Genomic DNA, 26331 nt, shown 5'->3' on the forward strand with positions numbered 1-26331 from the left:
AGGCAAAACTGGCTTCAGATTGTACAGAACCAAGATACGGTTTGGTATCTACTGGAAACGGGGAGGGTTTCTGTTTAATTTAGACCGATGCATTAAGGCCCAAGTTTTTGCCACCTCGTTTGAGGGGCAACAGGGGCGCTGAGACACAGTTCTTGTCTGGCTGGTCCTCCTCTGTGCGGGGAGCGGGGAGAGGGGCTCCTCGCCTTGGTGGTTCAGCCCATGCAGGACTGGAGGAGTCCTACGGACACGTCCTCCTCTCTCACTCTCCGTGTAGGAGGATACCTAAATTGATGGGGTTTCTAACTTCAGTATCTCAGTTACGTGTTTCAAATAGATGGGATTAACTCATATCTAATGCATGTGTTCCGCTTGTTCTGCAAAGACATTAATGACAAGGTTAGATGTTTTCAAAGAGCACATGATGTTTACCCACCCAGAGAGCAATTCAGGAGCCAAAACACAGTTGCCTTGTGCTTTTCAGACATCTGAGGGCACCTCGTCCAGCCTCCAGCTGCTGCTCCAAAAGGCAGCAGCTCTTCCAGAGGCCATGTGTCCAAAACCAGCCCTGCACAGGTGCACAGACACGCTTTGGATACCGAACTAAGCAGCTTCTACCTCCCACCAACTGCTGATGGCAATTAGGTACTTAAATGCTTCCTTGAGATATTTAGCTTTGGAGAAATGCAAACAGGGATAATGTAGACTCTGTGAATCTAACATGACGCAAGTTAATAAATTGCATGTTACTAGGTAGCTGCACAGGTAGTATGTTAATACATAGCTGTTCTTTGTGCAGGCAGGCTATACAATGATTTTGTTGGTCAGTGGAAAGAAAAACAAAGGCATGATATTCTAGGAAGTTAGAATATTAGCGGTGTTTGCTAGAAAAGCTTTTGGTTAGCAGCTGAGTGCCAAGTTAAGCTGTCAAAAAAAATACACCTAAGTAAGAGGGTTTGTAAATTGACTTTAGTTTGCGTGATTTGTGCAGTCAGTAGCAATAAGCTATTCTGAAGCTAGCCTAGAAAAAGCTCAAAGATGAATTTTAAATAGGTGTGATAAGCTGTGAAACGCACATTAAGGGTTTTGTCCACTGGGTCTTTATGCAGTGCCATGCTAGCTCATCCCAATTTTCCGTTCTTCCTGGCCTTGCTGAAAGAGGCAAACAAAGTTGTTTTGAGTTTTTACCTCCATTATGGGTCAAAGACAGTCTCACTCTGTGGTTTGACAGGATGTGAGAGGTAGCTTTTCTAATTTAGAAGTAAAGGGTTATTAGCTTTCACCCACGGTTGGTTTTTGCTATGTGCACAGGGAATTTTCTGTTAGCAATTTTTACAATCACTCCTTAGCGAAACAGCCCTAATGAAATAATCAATATCCATCCAGCTCCGTTTACTCTGTCATCTACAGGTTCTGCAGACTCCATCCCCCTGCCACTTCAAGGGGGGAAAAAGCCTCATCCAAATCCAAGCAATGTGTTCATCTGACCTACAGCAGAATGGGTCTGAGCAAATACAGACAAGCCTCACCTACCCAAGGGCATAAAGTCATTGAACACCAGTAGTAACTTTGGCAGGGGGGGTCTCATCGAGTGCCATTTCCCTACCACAGCAGAGACTTGTTGAAGAAGCGCTCGAGGAAGCGGTACCCAGCAGAAACACCAGCCTTTGGCTGATTGGGTTTGTCAAATGGCTCGATTTGCTCCTACACTGCCGTCCGATGGGATTCAACACTGCACTTGAATATGCTCTGATGCTTGCATGGGAAGGAGGGGGAAAAAGGAAGCATATTAATAATGCAGTGAGGCATCCTTGTCAGCTCTCAGGCTGTTCACTCCCAATTTGCATATGCTCCAAGTTGTAAGAAAACACTTTGCACAGCAGTGTTGCATTTAGCAGAAATTACATTATAATTTCAGATGTGGAAACTTCTATGCCAGGTCTGAGGCAGTGAGATGTCCCATCGGGCTGTGCAGTCATTATCTTAAACAATTGAAATGCATGCTTGCACTTAATCAAAATCAAGGGGAGATGTTACTCCAGCCTCCACTTGCCAATTCAGCCCAAAGTGAAATGAGAATATTAAACTAAATTAGAAACGATGTTATTTCCCAATCATTTCTTTATGAGCTGGAGTTTGGCCAGAGTGCTTTTTCAGAGGTTGCATATTTGAGAACCTCTATCTATACCCATAAAGCAAACTGCCCCCAAAGAAACCCCCTTCTCAGAGGAGGGGAGTGTTCGGGTGAATTTAGGATCTGTGCTTACACTTTTCTCCCAGCTCCTTCATGCTGCCAAGAAGCAGAAAAGAATTAAGCTTAAGACTTAAGACTTCAGAGGAAGTCTTGCAGTGCAGAGGGCAGAGGGGTGGTGCAGCAGCTGTTTCATCGCCCTGATTTCTGCCAGGGACTGGCTAGTGCTGGGAAGCAGAGGCTGCAGGGATGGAGCCTGCCTTTCTCTGCTTCTTCCAATGTGGCATATCGGAGCTCGGAGGCGGGTGAGAACTGGGGCTTGAAGCTGGGGACTTGCATCCCTTTCCTTTCATGTGCCTCCATTCCAGAGTTTGATATTTTGGGTACCCAGCAGGACCGGTGCAGAAATATCCCCCGAGACCTTTCTGCAAATCAAAGCGTTAAGCTTTTGCCAGGCTTTTGTTTGCGAGGTGATAAAATACTGCTACTACGTAGCCAGAAGATGGCAGCCTTTATTTCAGCCTTGAGCCCCGCTGTGCCGCGCCGCTGTGCAGCAGATGGGTAGCCGGCTACACTTCAGCACAGCTGTCTGCAGCTGGTGTCTGCTGACAGCAGTGTTCCCACCAAATGCTAGGCTCTGCCTTTTGTAATTTGGCCGGACATCCTGGATTTAACCAGTATTTTGATGAAAATGATGGTGCTCAGGCTATAATCCAAGGAGTATGAATGGTCTGGCCATGGAAGTCCAAAGCCCAGCACAAATGGTAACTATGTCCTTTGCTTCATTTTCAACCCTGTCCTGAGTGTAAGCTGTCTTGCTGCACCATGAGTGGCAGTGGAGCTCACAGTTACATTTCACAGAGAAAGAATAACGGTGTGAAGACAGGGACGGCAAAGGACGTCTGTCTTATATTGTCTTGTGCTTGATAAGGTCACAGGCAGTGCAGACTCACACCTCTGTCTGCTCCGTTCCTGGTTATAGGCTGGGACACATCACATTTCCTAGGACCCCTGGAAGAGGAGACGGGCATCTTGCGGACACTGCTGACCTCCTCTGGCACCCAGCAAGCGGCCAGCATTGCTCTGCTAAAGCTTCCCTTTCTTCTCGTAAGTAATGTACTTGCACTTGGAAAACTTTTTCTCCCTGGTCCTCCTTTGTGTCCTGGGTTATTCTGGCTCTGCTATGTAAGATGAGTCCCAAAAAAGCCCCGAAGAGAGCAAGAAACAGAGAACAGAAACTGGGAAGCCAAGCACTACAAATAAAGAGCAGAACAGGAATTGCAACTGGAGCCCAAAGCATTGATTGCCAAGTGCAGGAGCTAAGTGGGAAAAGAAAAAGTTACAGTTCCTAACAAAGACCACATTTAATTTCCCCTTCTGGATTTTCACCACGATGAAATTTGCTTTCTCTGTGTATGTGCATGTGTGTGGAAAGCAACTGTTGCAGGCACCATTTACGAAGCAAAATTGTTTGTTTCCAACTGTTCCGTGGAAGAGAAACAGGCCAAAAGGAAAAGAAGAGAAACAACCAAAATCATGTTCCCAGAGAAGAGCACTCTGGATTTGTCCATTTTTCTATTTCATGATGCTGCTGTCAGGAACTGGGAGCTGAGCTCTGAACACCCTCCAGCTTGTTCCCGGCGTGGCTTCTGGCCAGGGAAAGCCCTTGCTGTCAGGCAGCAGAACGTGGTCAATAGGATGTGAGAACCAACTGGTGGGAAACCTGCACGTTACCACCTATCAGACTGCGCAACATCGACGCCTCCCCCTGGGTGGCATTTTTGTTCTGATATATAATGCTAATTTGTGCCTGTGGTTGCGGCTATGTTTCATCCTGGGAAAAGAGACCAAACAACATGCAACCAGAGGCTGGATCAAACATGGACAGGAAAGTATTGCTGGTGAACAACTATCGAGGACACCAGGCTGCAACCACTTGCTTGCCCCAAGTGGCTTTTGAGGCTGGATGTGCCTTTAGCACCCCGGGTGAATGTGGTCAGACCTCCCCCTTGCTCCGTGCGAGGAGCGTGGCTGGAGGGATGCTGCCTGACCCAGGGGAGGCTCAGGTCCACTGCGCCAAAGCATGCAGACCCTGCAACCCGGCGCTTCATCTTCGTGACGGTGGCCCCTTCCCAGACCTCTCACATGATGGGTTTCCAACCAGAGGGGTTTGGGTTGTCAGTTCCTGCGCTGGGCATTTCGGAGGTTGCGTGACGGGCAGGTGTTGAGGGAAGGAAAACCTCGCTGGGCTGGGGGTGCAAAAAAGCCAGCCAGCGGCTCCCCTCCCACACCTCCTGCCCGTCCAGCTCCTGATAGCCCAGCAGCCTGTCCTGTTTCGAGGTCCCCATTCCCATGCGGTCATCGATGGCAGCCAGGGAAAGGGCAGCCAAACTGGGAGGCAAGAAGCATGAGTCTCACGGCAGTGTTTTTCCATCCCTGGTGCCAATTTCTGTGGCTCTCAAAGGTGCTGAAAGGCTAATTATGTGACATGCTGTGAGGGGCTTGGGCACAGCTGCTGTGGTATCTGTAAGCAAAACCAGCAATTTAATTAAAAACGAGTCAGGTTCTCTCACATGCATCATCTCCGCTTGCTTATTTTGGACCGCCTGATCTATCTGCTCCGTGGTGCTTCTTATTTCACTGCTAGTATGGAGGATTAGTCTATTTTTTTTCTCTCTCTTTCCCCTCTGCTTCTCCTTTTGCCAGTGCTTGCTCTGGTCTGTGCTTTATTCCCAAGCACCAAACAGCAGCCTTTTCACATGAGGCTTTCCCGTTTCCCAGGCATCCCAGTGCAATTCAGTTCCCACCCTGGTGCTGATGGACTTGGTGCAGACCTTGGCCTCTCCTGTCTCACCCCATACTTCGAGACAACAGAGCATCTCCCACCTCCGCCAAGGGAGTGCAGGGCTCTTCCTCCAAAAACTGGGGCGCTGAGCACCCCTGGGCAGGGAAGGTCACCAAAGGCCTTCCCACTCCACAGCCCGGGTGAGGACTCCGCTTGGTCCCCAGCAGAAAGAGGTGTTTCCACGGTGCTTCAGCCTCACGGTTTTAATAACAGCAGCAGCTCGCTTGGAGAGTTGTCAGCAGTGATAAACGCAGTCCCATTCTGTTTCAAAATTGGTTTAAGAAGGATGCCTGGCTGTTTAATATTTAAGCTAAATGTTTAATGTTTAAACAGGGAAATTGTTCCGATTGTCAGAAAGGGCATTAAAGCAGGATAGAAACTGGTCTATAATCTCTGACAAACGCTGCCCTTTCTCTGCAGCAGCGTGGTGCCTGGGAGCTGCAGGAGTTTCAGAAATGCCAATTTTAATCAACCTCTTTCATTTCATTTGCTGCTTACCACTCCAAGAGCAGTGAGACGTGCTTTTTCCCTAAGAAGTGGGGAACGTTGTACCTGGCCCTGTTTAACAGTGTGAGACTAGTTCAGCTGAATTGAACTTGCATTTCAAATTACAATAGAAATGTGTGTGGATAAGGTAAAAAGCAAAGGTGGATGGTGTCAGCCCATGGGTGTATCCCAGATGATTTGGGGTCCCTTTTGCATGCTCACACCTTTTGTGTGTGGAATTCACATGTCAAGTTTAAAGTCATAGAATCATAGAATCATAGAATCGTCTAGGTTGGAAAAGACCTTTAAGATCATCCAGTCCAACCATTAACCTACACTACCAAGCCCACCTAAACCAATCAAGGGTAGACTAGACTAAACCATATCCCGAAGTGCCACATCTACCCGTTTTTTGAACACTTCCAGGGATAAAGTCAGCACAACAATGAACAGCTCTAACTGCCACAAACACATGTATGGATGAGTATTTTTGAACAGATACAGACAGTGTTTTTCAGGCAGTGGAAATATCCCCCCAGGGGATGTGTGTACCGGTGCAGAACCGTTTCACGCCACAAAAGGCTTGTCAGGAGCGAGCCTGTGCTCCCACCCGGAGCCCTCAGGCGGGCACTGTGGCTGTGCCAGGCTGCACGCAGGGGCTAGTCCTAGTGCACAGGAATCCCTGCTTGGTCATGGCTGGAGCTGGGGAGAAAGTCTGCAGGGAACCCTCCAGTCAAACAGCAATTCACGTTAGTCACTTTTTCCCCCATTAAAATGTTCCTAAGGTGGATGGTAAACTGACCTGTCAAACGACCTGTCAAAAATCCTTTAAATAAGCATCTAATACTACAGTTTAGTGTGTTCAAAATCCAACATTACTGCTTCCTACTGAGACTATTCTCTCCTTTCCAGTGTGGATAATTTGAAGTGCATGTGTGAGTTCAAGGTAGATGGGAAAGCTGAAAATGTAGATAGTCTTCTCATAAATAATCTGCTCAGGTTTTTTTCCCCCCAGAGAAATTGGTAGCGGCTGGCTGATCCTCCCACAGAATGGCTGCGAACGATGAACAAAGTAGCTCAGGAGACATGCGGTGTCTGTACAACCTTTTCTGGGCAGTGCTTAACGCTGGCACCGTGAGCACCCGCTCACATCTGATGGCAAGGGGCTGCCTGAAGCACTCCTTCCCCCTGGAAAGGGCTTCTGGTTTGGAGCCCACCGGCACCTAGGCTGAGATTGGTCCGCACTTACGGCGTCTACAAGGCTTTTGTACAAAAAAGTGAGAGGACACACGAATGTGGTGGAAGCAGAGGCCAGGAGTGAAGTCACCTTGGGTAGACAGGTATTTCTGTTGGTGTATACATATGGATCATATCGAGCAGAGCAAGGGTTCGGTGGCTGCTGCATGTGATGTGCCTAGTGATTTAACACTGGTGCAGAGAAACATCACCTTCCATAAACTCACAAAAAAATGACACGAGAAAGAATCTGAAGAAAAGTTTATAGAAGAGCTCCTTTTATCAAGGTTTCAGGACTATTGAAAGGCACATTTCACCCATGTGGAATGACACTTGAGTTCACGGACACATACAATGCTCACATTTCATGGCAAAAAGACTGCATAATGATGGTATGTTGTGAAACATATATTCCAGACTTCAGTTAAACACTAAAGTGATTATTTTAAGTGTGTCATGTAGATAATAAGAGCGGAACAGGCAGATGCATCCAATTACTGTAATTTACAAGACAGTAATTCAAAGCCCAAATATATTTCTCCTTATTGGAGGAAGGCGGTACAGATTACAAGCAAAATGAAGGGCAGCAAATTGACAGGGAGCCAGGAAGCTGCTGCCATTCGGAAAATAACAGCTAGCATCTGCTGCAAGTTGGAGGGGCTTTAACTTTGCTAACTCATTTCACTCCGCTTCAACAGCGAATGGCCAGGCTGGATCAGATGCTCTTGGGCCAGGAAGCAACCCAGAGCGTGCCGTGGCCGTGCCACACCGACACAGGCACCCTGCACGACAGGTAAGTGCGGATGTTTGCTCGGTAGCGGGCAGAATAAAGTCCACTCGTGCTTCCTCTCTCGCCTTTTAGCGAGCCGCTTCACGCTAATCCCCTCTTTTCAACCAGCTTGTGGTTAAGTTTCACGTTGTGATGATTAAAAATTAATCAAATGCATTTGAAAATTAATTTGGCAGTTCTACATCTGATTGGCATGCTAATCTCTTCTGTGCGGCAGGGATGTTATAGGAATAACCTCGGATATTCTGAGCTGCTATGTAAGGGTATTTATTATCTCATGTGGTAAAAAAAAAAGCAGCAAGTGGAAACGAATACGTTCTCCAAGGCCTCTTTGCCTTTCAGGAAAGGTGTGATCTGCATTTTGTCTTTCCTGTGTTAGGAATATACCATCGATATTATCATGTCCAATCAAAACAAATGGATAAGGAAAAGGCAAATTTGAAAAAACACCCCCATAGTTGATTTATTTCTGTTTCGCTGGTAGCAACTGCAGTAGATTTGATGCATTAATTATGGTACTAAAAAGAAACATCACAAGGAGAACAACTTTTGCCCTTTCCAGTTGTCCGTGCCACTTGTCTCCAAAATAACACACATCTGGTAAAAGGGAAGAAGAAGGAGTATGCAGCTTCCACTGGACATGTGGTCTCCACTAGTTTCGAAATAGTAGTCCCTTTTTATAGGCAAACAGCCCCACAGCAGCCACAGAGGTGAAACACACGGTAGAGCTAAGCAGGCACAGCAGTCCTGGCACGGACGGCATGTTCCTCTCCCAGAAGCTGGTGTTGAATGGTCGGGCTGGGACATCCTGGGGGAGAGAGGAGATGGTACCACCGCAGGGTCTCCCTCATCGTGAGAGTGCGGAGGCAGCAAATGTCCCCCGCTAGGCTGGGGAGATCACAGGTTTTCCCGAGGACCAGATTGGGGGTGGGAAGGAGGGTCAGGGCTGTGAAATGTGTATTTTCTGTCACCCCGAACAGTCACAGGACAGTGAAGGTGGAGTTACTTGTGACTGGAAGGAGGTTATATTTGGCTTAAAACCATGGCCTGGGACTGGGCAGAACGAGGCTGATTTCCTGCATTTTGCAGTCCCCCAGGCTCCGAGATCTTTGTCCCTGGCTCTTGGCCATCCACCCCTCAGAGAGGGGTAACAATATTCCTCAGACAAGTCAAAAAAATGAATAGCATCAGCATGTGAGGTAAACAAAACCTCGCCCAGGGGCAGGCCCCATAGGAATTGCCAAAACAGGGACCACAGCCTGACCGAGGGGTATGTGCCTGACCAGGTGACAATGAGAAAGCCCAGCTTACCTTTGACTCTGGCTCTGGCATCCAAATTTCATTCTCCGAGATCCTCCCCATACTGTGCAATATCTAGAAGAAAAAATTATTTGTACCACATGAGGAAAAAAATTAAAAACGGTGCTACTTTCAGTTTTGGAAAAGCAGATCAAGTCAGAGCAAGGTGACATTGATAAAAGACATAACTATGACTAGCTGAAAGTGGCTTGAACCAGAAAACGTATAGTGATTTCTCTGTTTATATCAGCAAGGAGAGAAGAGGGAGGCAGTTTTGGTAGTTTGTGTAAATATATGACAGCTGGTCATCAAACGGTAGCGTGCCTAAACAGTGTTTTAAGGATAAAAGAACAGTTTTAGAGAGTCATTTGTAAAAAGTAGGACTTCACTCAGAAATCCACACAAACTACAGCTTCTCCAGACGTTTATTTTCAATTTTTTTCTGAGTGCAAGTAAAAATGCTTTTTCACATGACAGTTTGAGAAATAGCAAGGTGAGGTTACTGCCATGCACTCAAGATGCAAAACCTGTTAGGAGTGTTGCTGCTTGGGTCACAAACTAGAAAGAGGAGAGATACAACTCTAGGGTTTTCAAAGCATACAATTACAAAGTTATCTCTTGGCTACTGAGGCAGTACAAAGCTCACTGAGGATTTTTCTTGAGAATAAACTGATTGTAACAATCGAGGTTCTCGGGGCAAATGAATGTCTCCAGAAGAGACAGCTAACTGTCTTTATAACTACTACTCACAGGTAGGGAAATTATGTGACTGGAAACAGAGCAAGTAATGAGGATTATAAGGCAAATATGCTGTTCTGTCAAACGGAAGCAAAGGGCTGATTTTCCCTTAAGTAACAGCTCCGTGGCTCTGCCATACAGCAGTGGTAACTGTAATGTACACCCTTTAATGGTTTTTTTCCCTCCCTCCAGACTGTTGTAAAGGCATTTCGTTGTGCCTGGGAACCCAGCCCAATGCATGTCATTCTGAGCAGATTTAGACATTATCAGAGCTGCCCATTCCAAATTGATAAAGCTGAGCTAACAGTACTCTCTCGTAAAAGGAGAAGCAGAAGGGAAAGATCAAAAATAAGAACAAAGCTCAGATTTCCAGATTGCTGCATAGGAAATAGCTGCAAGCATTTGTAATGACTTAAATTACTTTTAAAACATACAGTGACTAGTTTGTTAGATATTGTGGTAGTGTATCTAAGGGCAGCATCAGGCTGATGGGATTTTTCCTTTAGACATGAGGTATACAGCATGAACTTCGTTTTAAGTCTCCAGTGCAGCAACACACTGCATAATGTTCTGATTTGGGTGAGATTCTTGGCCTCACTTTATTCAACAGCAAACTAAGTAAAGTTTAAAAAAAAAAAAGGCTTTGGTTCACATCCTCTTCTGGGATTCCTCCCCATCAATTTCAGGAGCCTCTGCACAATTACAGGGTGTGATGCACAAAATCAGACCCTCTGAGCTGTAGTTAATCCTTTTTAACCTTTTAACAGAGATGTTGAAAGCAAACCAACAGTCTGTACCTCTCTGGCTGCTCTCTCTCCCGCCTGTACGGCCCCCTCCATGTATCCACTCCATTGGGTAGCTGTCTCTGTGCCAGCAAAGTAGATTCTGTCAACAGGCTGGCGAATGATCCTTCAAAACAAATGGAGAATGTCAGATGACAAGTAACAGGAAGGCGATGATCCTTCTAAAGGCAATTTACGGGCTTTGATGGAGTGCTCAACTTCAGTTCTCCAGAATTCCTGCAGACCTGGGCTGGGGAGCACGGTGCAACAAGCTGCCCCTGCAGAACCACCCACCTGCTTCTGTACACAGAACTCAAGATCTGAGAGAAAGAAAATCCAAGGCATAAATCAGCATGCCCAGCTTCCGTGCAAAATAATACAAGCCTTATTTTAGTACTGGGATAAGTGATAATCCTAACAGCCTCCAGAAATGCAGCGCAGCTGACAGATTTATGCCTTCTGCATGGCAGCTTTGTTGTTATCCTGCCATTACAATGGGATGTGAATGATGTTTTTGCAGTGACGGGTCACTAATACCAGCTTCTGTTTGGAGGTTGGACTTGCCTGGCCGCAAGACCTGCCAAAAGGGGAAGGCAGCTGAAGGCCTCTGCATTCAGGGAGTTGCATTTGCCCCACAGGGTCATATAAGCCAGCCCCTCAGCCGTGCAAAGCTGCACAAGCATCCCGGTCACCCCAGCCATAGGTAAGGAGCCCCCCTTTACCATAGAGAGATGTGCTTTCTCTAAGGGCTTCCATCTAACCCCTGATTAGGTCTTCCCTGTCTGCCTGACACCAGCTTCCCCAAGTCAGAGGCCTCACTCATCATGACCCAACTGTTTAGATAAATTACAGAAGAGTCTGTGCATGGGATGACTTCTTCCCACAGGCATGTTGGCACAGAGGCAACAGGGTATAACTCCCTGATGGACATGCTAAGGAGCTCATGCTGCAATGTGTTACACAGTTTGTCTGGTCTTTGGCTATGGATCAAGATTTGTCTGGTTGTTCCTATTACGTGCTGAACTGTGCCTTCCACACACTTTTCAGTGATATACCTAGTATTAATCAGGATTATCTAATATGTTCCTTTAGGAATATAGCAATTCTGCATGGGGAAGGCATGGGAGGCTTTGCTGGGTGGGAGGAGCGAATGAGTTTTCATGTAAAGAGTGTCTTCCCCTCGTGATGTGACTTAATGGGCTTCACCAGAACTTGATGCTCCACCTACACAGTCAGTGGAGACTCTTCATCTGTCCAAGATGTGTGCCCGCAAGGTCTTAGAAAGCATTAAAGGGATTTATTGTAAATACTGGGTAGCAGCAAATCCTGTAAGTAACGCAGCAGGGAAAGGTTTCCTGGCTCTAGCAGGTCCCTTTGTGTCTGTGCTTTGTTTCCTTGAAAGTCAAAAGAGAAACTCTGCTCTTACTGAAGTCAATAGCAAGATCCTTGTTAGCTGGGGAGTAGGGAAGCAAAAAGAGAATTGGTGTTCCCCCAATATGTTACATATGCCATAAGTTTGTTGTATAAGGTATATCATTGCACATGAGCTAAGAAATGTAAAAGCATTCTCCGGTTTACCTTCCATAAGAATACATTATGCCTGGTGGGAAGTAGGCTGTGTAACAACCCCCTGAATATTGCTCCGTGCTCCAGTTCTTTTCTTCATAATGCACAGGCTGTAAGTATGAGCAAACATTAGAGTGAAACAGTGGCAGAGGAATTGGAAATAAAAAACAAATTTCCTTTGAAGAGGGGAAAAAACAGACTAAGGATACCTGTCAAAGGAGTGCCATTTCATCTGGCTAATGCTATCCATCTGCAGAAAACAAATCTTTGCACTTTTACAGAAGCACTAGCCTCCCATGGGGAAATGACAGGACAAATTAAACCACGCACTGCCTTCTCTTCTCTTGTAAAGAGTGAGACTGGCAGCTCTTTTCTTTCTGTACTAGATGCTGCTGCCCTCCCCTTGGGAGTACAGATTGTATGGCACAACATGGAATTTTAGGTACACATTTTAGGTGCCAGGAATTTTGGCTTCATCCTCCAGAACAAAGGAGCAAACTACTGTACAACAGAGGTGATAACAGGCATTCATTTCTTACATGTAAAGCCTCTTCCATCCCCATTGCCTTGGCATATGCCTCACAGATCTTCTTTTTCCTATATGAAAATAAAATCAGAGTCAGAAAAAAAAAGGTGGAAAAAAACCTCTCAGCTATTGCTCTTCTTACAAAAAAAATCACATTTATTGCAATACAATGGAAAGAAAGTTGGGCTTGGCTTTGTTTTTAAGTCTGATTTCAAGTTCTTAATATACATATTTCAAATGCGGATGCCTAAATGTGACATCCAAAATGAACCCAGGGAATAGGAAATGAAGGTTGATTTTGGCAATGAGCTCTGAAAAAATAAATCTTTGTACAGTTATTTTGGGATGCAGATCCAGTTCATTCTCATGTTCACTGGTGTAAGACCAGAAGAGAAGCAATATAAATCAATGAAATCCCTACAGATTTACTACAGCTGAGAACAAAATATGAGCTGGAGAATACTACTCGCATTCCTAAGTGGAACTTCTCCTTCACTTGCATGTGTACCAAAACTCACATTTAGAAAGTACTGTTTGTTCATTTCACAGACTAATGGAGAAACCATATTGTTGTAAAAACAGAGGTTTAAAAATTTTATCACCCAGTATGAATGCGAAGGAAACTCAAAACTACACTTGTCAGTGCTCCCTATAGCCCTGGGGTGAAGCATCATTCAGTAGGGATGCAGTCTGGGAACGTCTTTGGAAAAAAATCTCAGTTCACGCAGAGAGACAGTGCTGATAAGTCATAACATGGAAGAGCGGGCAGGACTCGGAAACTCAGAAATATCCATAACTGGATGGATAATAGCATTAGTGTCTTGGCCTGTTTATCTAAAAGCGCAATTTTTGCCCCAATTTCCAGTATTGGTAGTTGCACTGAGCATGTGTGTACGTGTACATTCACACACATCCACACACATATTCCTGTGGGGAAGCATCCCAGAGAACTGCCATTTCTGAAATATTTACAGTTTCTGAACTCTTACCTCTCTTCCTTAGTGAGATGGGCCAGTTTAACAGCCTTTCTGGTAAGGATGAAACTGAAAAGAAAAATATGGCACATAAATATCACACAGTGTCAGCAGCCCAGCTGATTTGCAAGCTCTTGCTTGAACTAACTCTAAAAAAAGACAGGCAAAGCACTTTACCAGTACATAATGGGCTTGACATTTTTTCATCATACCTCATCACTTAATAATTACAGCTCACACAGGTGAAAAGGCCTGTGCAGGGTACCCTGGGGAGTTAATTGAAAGGGAGAGCATGCATTCCCAGAGGGCAGGTGCAGAGGACTGCCTGGCAGCTGCCAGATGAGAAAGTTGTGGATTGCAAGTGTGTTTTCAAAGCTGCCAGCACTGGCCTCATTTTGCTCCGTGGGAATGAACTCCCCATCCCGACTGACTTAGGAGAGCAAAGTGAGCCCACACTCAAAGTGGGCAGAGAGATGACAGTGCCCAGCAAACTAGCTTGGACTGCCGACCCTCTTATACCTAGGTCTTATCCAAAAGGGCTGAGACCCTAAGTTTTCTTGAGCTTTTGAAGTCTCGCAGACAGCTGGCCATACCACTGCCCGTGTCATTTGGTGTTAATAAGTGATGGGAGCTTGCTGCTCTGACATGCACTGCACGGTGTCATGGACCAGTCCTGTAAGAACTGGGATTAATATTTATTCAGCTTGAAGGAAACAGATTTGGTGATTAGTTCATCTGACCTTAATAGAGGTACCCAGAGGATGAAATATGTTCCTACACTCTTTTAGAAAGTTGCACAAATCCTCAAGGAGAAAGCAGGAAACTGTTTGCTATATGGGGTTTGGAGGAGGCTTATTGCTTTCAGGTTGTGGAATTTTTGAAGCCTTGAACATGCCCATAAATATGTACAGTTCAGTAGAAGTGGCACGCTTTCCTTGCCAGACACTTAAGGAGTAGTTGCCTGACATTTATATTGGCAGTCTCACCTCAGATTATAGTGGAAACGTTTGTAAAGATTGTTTGTTTGTATTGGCTTAGCCTATTTAAAAAACCAGTCAATGCTGTTACATATTTTCATAGACTCATAGAATTGTTTAGGTTGGAAAAGACCTTTAAGATCATCAACTCCAACCATTAAGCTAACACTACCAAGTCCACCACTAAAACAATTAAGGGTAGAGTAATAATTAATTTCATGTTTTTTCCTGGCTTGGTGGCTGGATTATTTTTTAATGAAAGTAAAAACTAGGAATCATTAAGGTTGGAAAGGAACTCTAAGATTGTCAGTCCAACCATCAACTCAACACCACTGTGCCTACTAAACCATATCCCAAAGTGCCACATCTACACATTTTTTGAACACCACCAGGGATGGTGACTCTACCACCTCTCTGGGCAGCCTGTTCCAATGCTTGACCACTCCTTCTGTGAAGAAATTTTTCCTAATATCCAATCTAATCTTCCCCATCTGTTTGTCCAAACTACAACTTTTTTACTTGGCAGTTTCTTCAGAATCCCGATTTCTTCACTGCACAGCTGCTGCTCTGCTCAACCACCAGCTGATATTCGTTGTCCTGCCTCAGCTCAATGGGGAAAGGAGACAAATGAGGATTTCTCAGGCAACTGCATTTTCATTTTGGCCCAGGCGCTAAATACAAGGCCCAACATAAGCCGAATACAGGCTCACAAAGCTAGGTAAGAAAGGAATTGATTTCTAAATCTACTTCACAGCAAATAAACATTAACTGAATGCTTAAAATGAACTACAGCTGAATTCAGCAACTCCTTCCCAACCATGTCCTTTGTATTAGGCTACTTGTAGCAGAAGCTTCACCTAAAAGCTTATATGGGCTAGAGAGGCACAAGAGGCTTGTCAGAAGTGCTCTCCTCCATTTATGAAGATTGTGGGAGTGGGCACCACTGATGTAACCTGGCCATTTCCCCTCTTCCTCCTCCTCCCACTCCTTCATCCAAAAAGAAATACACATCTGTAAGTATGGGTTAGAAGCTCCTAACCCCATAATGGCAGGGAAAGATCCATCAGGTTTCGTGTCATCTATGGTTATTCCAATTGGAGACTCTTCATCCTCAATGATGAAGGAACCACAATAACCTAGGGAGGGAAAAGAAAACAAAATGATTGTCAGAGAAACTTGAAGATCATTGTTTATGATAGTAATGAGCAAGGAAAATTATCTGTAAAAGGAATTTACAGTAATTCCTTCATCACCAATAATACCTACATGTCTGAAGTGTTTTTGTAACAGTCTCTCTCCTCTCTTCCCTCTGACTCTGTGAAATTTTGTACACAGACTTATAAAAGTCATATTTAAATTCCATTATTACTTAGCAAGGACTTTCTGTGGATTGTTGCAAGTGTCTATATTGGGGGCAATAAACATTAAAAATAAATGGATCTAGCAAGAACTATGATGGTTCATTCCATGAGTAACTTTGGTCAAAACTACAACAGCAGCAACAAAACCCAGTGTAATTACATCTGGTCACTGAGGGCTCAAATTTACACCCTGTATTGATTTTGCTGACAGTAAGCCTGTCAGGAATGCTGTCCTGTAACACTAATGCAGCAGAAACATGGGCCATCTAACCTAGTAACACATCAGTACATGTTTCAGATGAACACGCAAAAAATCCCATATAGATAAGCAGTGTATAAACCTGCCTACACTTCTTTCTAATCCAAATGGCCGGTTTATGTCCTGAAACAGGCAAAATCTTTTGATTAAGAAATATTCTCGCCCAGTGCAACTCTCAGTATCGTTACACAGGAAGTGTAAACCAATCTTTTCATGCAAGTAATTCTAGAAATGGTATCAGTTAAAGCTGAGAAACACATGATGTTGCAGTACATGGAAAAAATACTGAGTTAAACAAAAAGCTAACCTACTTTTTCCAGTCCTCTGAGATATCAAGTCTGTAGAACAGAGGATTAAAAACAGGCAAAGGTCTTGTTTACACCTTAAGCTCTCCTTGTCAACTGCTGTAAATTCTCTTTGGCTGTCCTAACTGTCCCTGGCAGGGAGAAGCAGGGACCTGCTGCTGCAGGGTCACTGCTTCTGTGCATTGCAGGTTTCAGCAATGCTTCCCCAGGAAACCTTGCCTGTTCTCTCAGTTGTCCCTCCTCAGCTAGCACCAATGAGATTCGGGATCCTATTTGGGTCTGGACTCATCTTTGCGACAAGGCGTGCACTCAAGCTTGGAGGAAGAGCTCTCCTTTCTAAGGAGCTTTACCTTTCACTTCTCTGTGTGTTTGGTTTGGGGGTTTTGCACATTTAACCCCCTCTTGGATTTATTCCCTGATAGAGAGCAGAGCTTCAAAATTCGTGTAGCATGGGGCTCCCAAGTGCTTCACTTTCCCCACATACCCTTCCTCTCCCAGAAGGCTTCCCTGTAGTACACCATGCATTTTATGACACATCCCATAGGCAAACGTTGAATTAACTGGTTTCTCTTTGGTGGCAGTTCTGGTTTGTAATGAATCTTCGTTGTCAGGATCGGAGGGATAGCACTGATCACATACTTGCCCTGAAACATAAAACGCAGTCAGTACAGACAAGGTGCTGCCTCTCACTGAGGTCACCCTGCAGGACATGTTTGAAAGACGCTCTTATTAGTTGTTAACAGCTTTCCCACACCTGACTTTGCTAGTTGGCTTTCCCACACAGATATTTCCAGGTGACCAAAATAATTCAGCCATTTCAGAAAAAAAGGAGCTGGGAAACACATGTTGTTTTGTCATTAGATGATTCTTGACAGCTTTCCGGACACTACAGGACCGGAGCTGAAACTTGGCTCAAGACAGGTGGGGAAATGGGACAAGATAGATCTTATGGCATAGGTAAAATGGCCTTTTATCATCCTCAGGAAAATATGACCCACATTTGTCTGAAATACAAGCTGTTAAAAAGCCAGAATAATCACTTTTGTGCATGTTGACAGGATACTACTTCAGGACAAGCAACACTGATGGTGATTTCAGCTTTCCTGAACACGCTCCATCCCTCTCGCAGGTCCTGTGTCTGACTGGAGCAATGAAGGATGCTCTGCTTCGGGGCTCAGGGTGACACTATATCACAACAGACGCTGCTGCTTTCAGGCACTCTCACACTGGTGGGGCCGCTGAGTACAGGATGGCTGTCTCCTCTGACTTGGCTGCTGCTCAGCCAGCATGGAGGGAGAAGCCAGTGGTTTAACTCCAGGGTTTAAAAATCCTTGGGGGAGGGAGAGAGTCCCCCCCTCCAGGACATCCTTAGACTGGCTTCTCTGCCAAACAGCCTCTTCCCTTTCTTTTAGCTTTCTTTATCTCCTCCAAACACTGCCACCAGTGAGATGGGGGTCTTGTACACCATGATGGTCCTGCACGAACCCCTGTGGCAGGCTGGGCTCTGTGTGCAGAAGGGAGTTGCCACGCTGTGGGTGCCACTGTGGGTAATCATGTACTGATGGAGCATTTCACAGCACTACTGCACAGAGGCAACATCTTACTAAAGGCATTTGAAATGTCCTTTTTTTTTCACTCTGGAAACCACAAACTTAGATAAAAACAGGAACGTTATTTTTCCTTTCTTTGAAATGGTCTCAGTGCAGAACTAAAATGTAATAATATGATCACAGAAAAAGTTAAGGCAGAAAAGGCAAAGTAATGACAGAAACTAACTAGCAGAACACCAAGAAGAGACCCAGACATAAATATATCCATAACGCAGGCTTCACAGAGTGTCAGCATAGTCTGAGAAATAGACACACACAAATGGGTACTTCCTGATTACATCTGGCTAAGAGCTACAGCAGATGTATTCCCCCACTAAATGCATACTCTACTTTTATTCTGATCCAATTACCTCATATATCTCATGGTTTAGAGTCTCCACAGTGACATTATCACCTGTCTGATCAATACGGACCACAGGTCTCTCCAGTTTAACTCTGCCTTTGAGGCGTTCCATTATTTTCTCCGATATCTGACCAGAACCCCCTTTAAACTTCCTCTCCTAAAAAACAAATAGAAAAGAAACACAAACAAAAAATCACCAGCATTAATCAGAATGACAGTGAATGTGACTTCTGCTCATAACCAAGAAACTCCAGGCCAAATCTGCAAGTCCTAAGGGTGCACAAAAAGGCCCAGACTTTCAGAAGAGTGAAAGCATAAACCTGATCCTCAGTGGGGATTGCTGCCTAAACCACTTTTGCAATGGCTTCCTCAATTAGCTGGCTTAAAGACTCTTGAAGCCTAGACAACAAACAAATATAATGCAGGTGTTCTAGCTAGTATAAACATATCACTTCATTAAAAAGAGGTTTTGAGTATTTTACCCATCACTGCGCTACCAAAACCCTCATATGTGACAAAGACACCAACTTGCATCTGTACAGCGAAAGCCTGCACCAGCCCAGAAGCAAGGCAGATTTTTAACTGGGCCTGGCCTCAAGTGCGGCAGGCAATGAGCTTTATCTGTCCCTGGGAAGACACAAAGACATCGCTTTCTGGGAAAAAGCACAATCTGTGACACATATTTCCTTGCAATGTCTGTGCAGAGGCTCAGGGGAAGCACTAACCCTCTTTTATCTGCCAGCCACCAGCGCTATATCAAGCAGCTTACTTTTACATATAAGATGCTGGTACTGGCAGGGAGGAAAGGTTCCACAAAGTCTTGTGCTGAAAGACTGAAATGGCTGCCTGAAGTTTTACAAGACTCATCATGGCCGCTAAGTCAGAAACCCTTAGTGTTTCTGCTCAACAGATTTTGATTGGGGTGAGGGGAGAGGGAAGCATGGCAGAAACCAAGACAGCTTGCCTCATCCAGGCACAAAGAAAAGGAAGTGTTTTTCCCAGGCTAGCTTTCCCCTCTCCATATATCTTGTTTAGCTATGAGTATCTGGAGACAAATTTTATTTTTAATTCTTGCTGCAATGCCTAGCAGTTGCTGACATGGGACAGCAAATGTGGCTGAGGGGCTCCTGAGGAGGAATGCTCTTGGGTCTTGCTCCCACCCCAGGGCAGCATTAGCTCTACTTCCATCCTCCTGTCACATGGTTTTCTGTTCTTACCCCAGTGGACAGATGTTGATGGACACTTCACATCTCTCCAGGCAACTTCTCTTAATGTCTCCCTATCCCAGCACACTTGGAAGGGTGTGGTACTGTCTCCACTTTTGCTGTTGGTAGCTTAAGTCTGAAATGCTGCACGTGCTTTCTGAAGCTGCGTTAACTGAGGTAGGAGGCTAGTAAAGGGTGCAAACATACCACATCCAAATTACCTTGACACCCCTCTCTCCCCTTTTCTGAAACTTCATCCAGAACAATCACGTGAAAACTCTGATGTTCTGTAGGCAACCAGGCGCCTGCCACAACCAAGGCAAGAAACAGTCTGAAGTAGCTCATAAAACATGCTCCCATGTGAGCAGTCCCAAGAAGGAAGGGCCTTTTGCTATCTACTTCCAACTCTTGTCATTAGAGGCTTCAATGCCAAAAAAGTATTTCACTCTGAAGTACACCTGCTTTGATCTCTTGAAAACATTCAAATGCGCTGAGTAACCCGTAAAAAACAAATTGGCAAAAAAGCAACAAAACAGCAACAAAAGGACTGTGCTGAAGTGAATGCAGGAAAAAACAATTGATTAAATTGTCCCAATTTATCCCAAAGCCTAGCTAATAAAATCCCTTATTGCACAGAAGTAGCTGAGAAGGCTGTTCGACCCCATGAAAACATAACTGTCTGCGGTGCCACATGAACTTGGTGTTTCGTCCTCTTTTCATTCATTGCAGAGCTTTGACAGGTACAACACTCCACTTGCTCTTTATGGTTTCAAGAAAGGAGGAAGAATATGAGAAATTTTGTACCTGGCCCCCATTGGTGATAGAGAAAATCCTGGCTGTACCCCCGCACTGCCTCACGTACCACAGGAACCAGAGAGCAGAGACTTCATGAGGCTCAGACGTGACGTTGACATTCACAAAGAAGGTGGCAAATTCTTTAGCAGCTCTGCATGAGACACAGGAGCAGAAACAGGCAGTGAGTAAATGTGAGTTCCTGACTGCTTTCAGGATTTTCTTTGTTATTCTCGATAAGAGCTGCTCTTCCAAAGTCAGAAAGGCCAAGATGATTTCTGTCTGTCTCATTTTTTAGCCTGTAGCGAGACTGTTTCAATGGGTTTTATGAGCACCTCTCTCCCTCCCGAAGCATCTACCCATCCAGTTTGAAATCCCACTGATTTCACCTTAGTTATTTCTTTAAATAGTTTTCCTGCTGCTATTCCTTTCATCAGAACAAATATTTTTCTCAACAGAAGAATGCATTTGATAACCAGTTAGTGAAACTCTTCTGCATTTCTCCTCCATGGGGAGCTCATCGGGCACATAAGTTCAGTTTCCAAGGTCTGATGGGTCCTGAGGGACTCAACTAGCCACATAGCCAAGACATTCCCCATCAACCACGTAATACTGCTGCACAGACCTTTTGTGAAACCAAGAATCAGACATGGTAAATAACCCAGAGAAACCAAACTGGCAATCATTGCCGTAAATATAAGGAGAGGGTCAGCTGTCTACTACAATAAATCCTCTGAACGTAAACAGAGTTACAGCAGCCGGAAATTAGGACCTGGCTATGCAGGTTTCTTTCATTTGTGGCTGCAGATTGCTAAGAGAATTGAGATCATTTTGCAAAGAAGGTGAAAAGTCTTTGATTTGGATGAAGTTTCATAAAACAACATGAATTTATAATCACCTGCTAAAGAAAGGAAATTTGCAAGTTATCTGGGCTAAAATATGTACCATAAACTTTTATAACCTCATTTCCCTGGGTATGACGTCCAGACACCTCTAGTTCACTAGCCAGGATATGAAAACATCCTGCATGCAAGAACCCTCCACAACAATCCTGAAAGCACCAAGATGCTGAACGGTTGTAGCAGGTTCAGGCCTCAGAAATGTGAAGAGTCTCTGCAGGATCAGTAGATGCTGATCCATGACACAACAAACAAATCTTTTTCTGTAATTTTGACCCAAGTCATACAGAAAATCCTGAGGAAGAGCTTTTGTTTAGGGCACTACAGTTTTTAACTATGTGTAGAAAAATCTGGCTCGGCTTGAATATCAAGAATGGCTTTTTACTGAGTTTTTGAACGTGTTCCAGCTGAGCACATCCATTAAAACTGGAGTACCACAAACCCATGGGCAGTAGGACAGTCTTGCAGAGAAGCATGTTACAGGAGAGATCACTATAGACCCAGTTCTGCTTATACTCCACCGGCTCACTCACTGAGGGGAACAGTAAAAACTAGAACAGGAAGAGCCAGTGCACTTGCACCAGAAAGGGTAGCTCAAAGTGACCGAGTTTGCAGGCAAATGGCTCATAAAATTAATTGTAAAGAAAACTACAATGCCACAGAGAGCAAAAGAAAGTCCAAACGGCTGTACCTTGTATCACATGGAGCTGGATCAAGATTTAAGCCAGCAAAATAAATTTCAAATGGAAAGTTTTGGTCAGGAAGCTGCAGGCACAGTGCTAAACCACAGAATGAAAGGGCAAACAGAGCACAGCCGCACAAATAAAAGATACTGAATACAAGGGAGAAGAGCGTCACAGAATAGCACAAGGGCCAGCACAGCAAGAGGGGACGCAAGTGCTCAATGAGCACACTTCTCTTTGCCTTATAAAGAGAATTAATTGAAAAAGGAAAGGAAGAAAAAAGTATTTCCAGTTGTCATCACCCCATATCAAACATTGTTCCTTTTTTTTATTCATATAGTGTGGCCCATCATAGACATATAAAACACACTGGCCGTTTTCTAGGTGATACAACACTTTGGGCCTTTTTCGTAACAACTAGGGTTGATGCTCTGTTGGACCAGCTACCCACAGACAAGGAAGACCCGCCGGATGATGCAAAGTTGAAGGGCAGCCTTGGCTGCAGTGGCCATGAGACTGTGGAGTTTAAGATCCTGAGAGGAGTAAGACAAACAGCGGAATTGCAACCCTGGATTTTGGAGGGGAAGATTTTATCCTCCTCAGGGACCTGCTTGGCAGCATCTTATGGGAAACTACCCTGTAGGGCACAGAGGCCCAGAAGAGTTGGCTGGCATTCAAGGACAGCTTCCCAAGGAGCAGAGGGAGGGTGCGCTGCAATGGGCAGAGATGAGTAAGCGCAGCAAAAGGTCTGCTGGGGCAAACACAGAGCTCCTGACCAGGCTCAGGCACAAACCAGCCAGGGAGGTAAAAGGCAACAAGAAAGGGTGCCTCTGCTGCCTTGTTGCCCTCCAAGGGTTTCAGAGGCCCAGCAGGCACTACTGCTGAAACATGGAGCGGCATTTTAACTTCTCCAGAGTTTCCAGAGCCAACAGCTGCTGACTCCCCGCTCCTCGGGTCTCGTGCTGCCCCATCCACAGAGCGAGCACTGGAAAGCAGCTGCCCTCTGGCACGGCGTGCTGCTCTCCGATGTGCCAGAGGCACCTGACTGCTCTGTGGTACACCTGATGCAGCTCACGCAGTAAAAGCGGACACATATGATAACTGCGCAGGAGAGGACATAGCTGAATCAGAGGACATCACTCCTCAGCTCCTAGCCTACTATGGGGCTGGGGAAGCCCCCTCACCTCCTTCTGCCTCCACTTCTGTGCCTGCAAGTGACCTTTGTTCATATCTACAAAGCAGAGTTTTATTTACATGTTGCTTTTCCTAAAGACAAAGGCACACGTTCTCCGAGTGAAGCGAAAGTATGGCGAGAAGAGCTGACGCTGTCACTCTCTTGTGCAAGGGCCTGCTGAGGCAAACCCCAGGTTTCCCTAACACCTTTAATCCCATCTGCCAGCTAACCCAAGGTCTGCATACCACTTTATCCTCCACAGGCCCTCACCCACCTCCTCACAGCAGCCCATCACAGAGACCAGCCTCATCTCAAACACCTCCTGCTCTCTCACCACCTGTACCCCAGCTGTACTCAGCTGTACCCCAGAATTTGCCAGGGAGCTACTATCATTCTCCAGCTGGATTTCAAAATGAATAAAGACTTACGTACTTGGTCCAGCAAATCTTATTTATCAGCTCTCTCATGGTCATTTTGTCCCATTCTTCAGCATGTGGAGTGTCCCATGGTGCTTCAAGAGGAATCTGGAGACAGAGGCAAAATATTCAAGAAATTATTCAGTACTATATCATTGCCTGGTCACAGCTAGTTAGTGGCACAGAGTTGATTGATATGTTGGCCAGGAGTTGCTTTTGTCCCCTGCACATGGCTATAAATTTGGAAAAAATTCACTAAATGGAATAGTTGCCATTCACACCTGTGGACATGAATTGTACCATGACCACCAAACCTGGCTTTGTCTGACCAATGAACTGTATCAATATGTTGGGACTCATCTCCCCTTTAGTCATCCAGAAGTGAGGTGTCTATTCTAATTTAGTTGTCTTGGTGTCCTCTAAGAGCTGAGAGAAAAATTCTTTCTCTAGTCAGAGATTCAGTCAGTTACAAGACGGGTATCCGAAGGCCCCTATGTCTCTCTATTAACTACAGAGGGAGCAAAAATGTCTAGATACTATTAAATTATTTTTAGACAGCTAAGTTCTTAATAATAATCCATTGCAATAAGTACCATGACATGTGAGGACACTATCATATATCTGAATCTTTAAAAAATATGTATTATTTGACAAAGAAGTGTAGCATCGTGCACAAATTTGATTCTGAAAAACCACATAAACCCAATGAACTTTGCAGGAATACAGTTAGTTATGCTTGAAAGTTATTGTAAGGTAGGGCCCCTGGTTTGTAGCCAGATTATAAGGCAACTGATAAATATGTGAAAGACAGCATGACGTTCCATGGGCTACTTTTTGCAAACAGGAATATCTGCAGTTGTACTGCTTGAATTTTGAAGGCATTTACTGTTTAAAAATTTTAGAAATAAAATTACTATGAAGCCAAACTGGAGCCCAGCTTAGGCAGCTACAGAAAAGAATCATCCTTATTCAAAAAGGCTGTCACAGGGGAAGGAGAAAAACCCTTCTCATCTCCCTGTTTGTGGAATGGTTTTCCCTGGCATGAGAAAGTACATACACTGAGGTTCAACCTCATTTTTTTCAGATATCTTAGACACCTCCAGATATTTTTGTATCCTCTCATAGGACCATAGAATGGTTTGGATTGGAAGGGACCTTTAAAGGTCTTCTAGTCCAACCCCCTCTCAGTGAGGAAGCCCTGTTACTCCTGATAGTTACTGGGCAACATAGATATCTTTCCTGATGAATGTTTCTTGGGTTTTTTTTTTTTATTAAAGAAGCAATAAAAAAGCCTGACAGAAACAAAACAAAACCAAACCAAACCAGATTTACTCACGGTGACATGAGGACTGTAGGAAACAGATGCAATTTACACAGCCTACCTCTTCTCCCAGCTTGTCCACGGTCCTCCAGAAGTTATTGTAATCCAGATAAACTAAGGGATTCCATGTTGAAGGGGAAATACCTGTGAAATGGCGTGACTTTCCCTAAAATACACATAAGAACATAAGCAACTGAAACACAACAGAGCATATCTTCATTACTCAAGAACACAAAATTCTCAAAGTCACCACACGGTTGACCTTTTACCCCAAAAGACCTAGCTTTTTTTTTCCTTTGTCCTTTTTTATTTTCCTGCATATGCACCTAAACAATGGAATGCATGAAGCTAAGTATGAGGGGAAAAAACAGTTGGGCTGACATTAAAAAGGACAATAACACTTTTTTTTTTTAATTTGGCAGGGATGGGGAGGGGTACATTTGTTCTGAGCACGTTGTCAAATCCTGGGCTAGGAGACTCAAGCAATGGCCAAGGATGCTATTCCTTGTTCCTCAGTATTCTTCATTATTACATACGATTGTATCTAATGTTTGCCTGCCTGCTGAAATGTGCATCCTAAAATTTGCATCGGTCTAAAATTACATGCATTTTAAACTTTTAAACTATCTAAACAGTTTTATTGTACACCTCGTCTATAAAAAGCAAACGTACCTCATTATTATGCCAAGTACCTTGGGAGAAATATAGCCCCCCCCCCCCCCCCCCCCCCCCAAAAAAAAATTGCCAAAAAGAAAGTTTTCCATTGCAGGAAGAAAAATTTTGTACACTTGTAAAAACAGTATCAGTACTTACAATGTGTATGACATATAGCTGCAACTGCAATACAGACTGTTTCAGATAATGCTGTGATATAATGATAAGTGGAACAATCTAACAGCAGCTGGTTCTTTGTGATAACTTTAATCTGAAAGAGGACTGGATGAGCAGGCAACTTTTTCTCTCATTAAATTGCTTTGAACCTTCCTCCCTGTAAGTCAATGGCAAAGTTCTCATCAGACCTCTTTAATGTTTGCTCTTCCAGGCGTGTCAAAAGTTTGCACAAGGTCACGTGGCAGGATGCAGCAAACACGCTAGACCATGACAGGTAGGAGCTGTCATGCTAAGCTGCGTGCAGTGTGCTTTTCAGTGCAATGTATACCATACCAGCCCATCACACCTGGCAGGTGGGAGTCACAGAGCAAGCGAGAGGCTGCAGTGCCACAAATGCATGAGATGGTGACCCAGGGACAGGGGCACATGAACCAGGAGCCAAGTGCCCCTTCCCTACACTCAGCGTGAGAGAATTTATCAGTCCTCCCCACTGATAATCATGTACATGTGTGCAAATACATACGGATTTCTGATAATCTTCAGAACGTTTTTCTGCAAAGATCATAACAAAGATGAAAGGCACAAGATGAAATTCAGAGACCATAGTGAGCTTTCAGACTTGGCAAAAGCAGTAAAAAAGCCAAACTCCCACATTTTGGTCAACTTTTGTCATCCCCAGGGCAGGTACAACGGAGGAGAGAAGAGTGCAAGGGTAGGGGACAGAA

General features: G+C 44.7%; 1 protein-coding gene across 1 annotated transcript in view; it reads right to left on the reverse strand.

Moving 5' to 3' along the window:
* Nucleotides 1-8197: 8197 nt before the first annotated feature.
* Nucleotides 8198-26331, reverse strand: part of LOC104035456 (amine oxidase [flavin-containing] A) — a 29885-nt gene continuing 11751 nt past the window's right edge. The window contains 12 exon segments of the mRNA XM_075728111.1: nt 8198-8353; nt 8857-8919; nt 10380-10491; nt 11943-12040; nt 12470-12527; nt 13446-13499; nt 15447-15543; nt 16817-16976; nt 18293-18442; nt 20295-20436; nt 23471-23562; nt 24837-24941. Of these exon segments, the coding sequence (XP_075584226.1) occupies nt 8198-8353; nt 8857-8919; nt 10380-10491; nt 11943-12040; nt 12470-12527; nt 13446-13499; nt 15447-15543; nt 16817-16976; nt 18293-18442; nt 20295-20436; nt 23471-23562; nt 24837-24941 (1287 nt within the window).

Source organism: Pelecanus crispus, chromosome 1 (assembly GCF_030463565.1).
Source record: "Pelecanus crispus isolate bPelCri1 chromosome 1, bPelCri1.pri, whole genome shotgun sequence".
Classification (NCBI taxonomy): domain Eukaryota; kingdom Metazoa; phylum Chordata; class Aves; order Pelecaniformes; family Pelecanidae; genus Pelecanus; species Pelecanus crispus.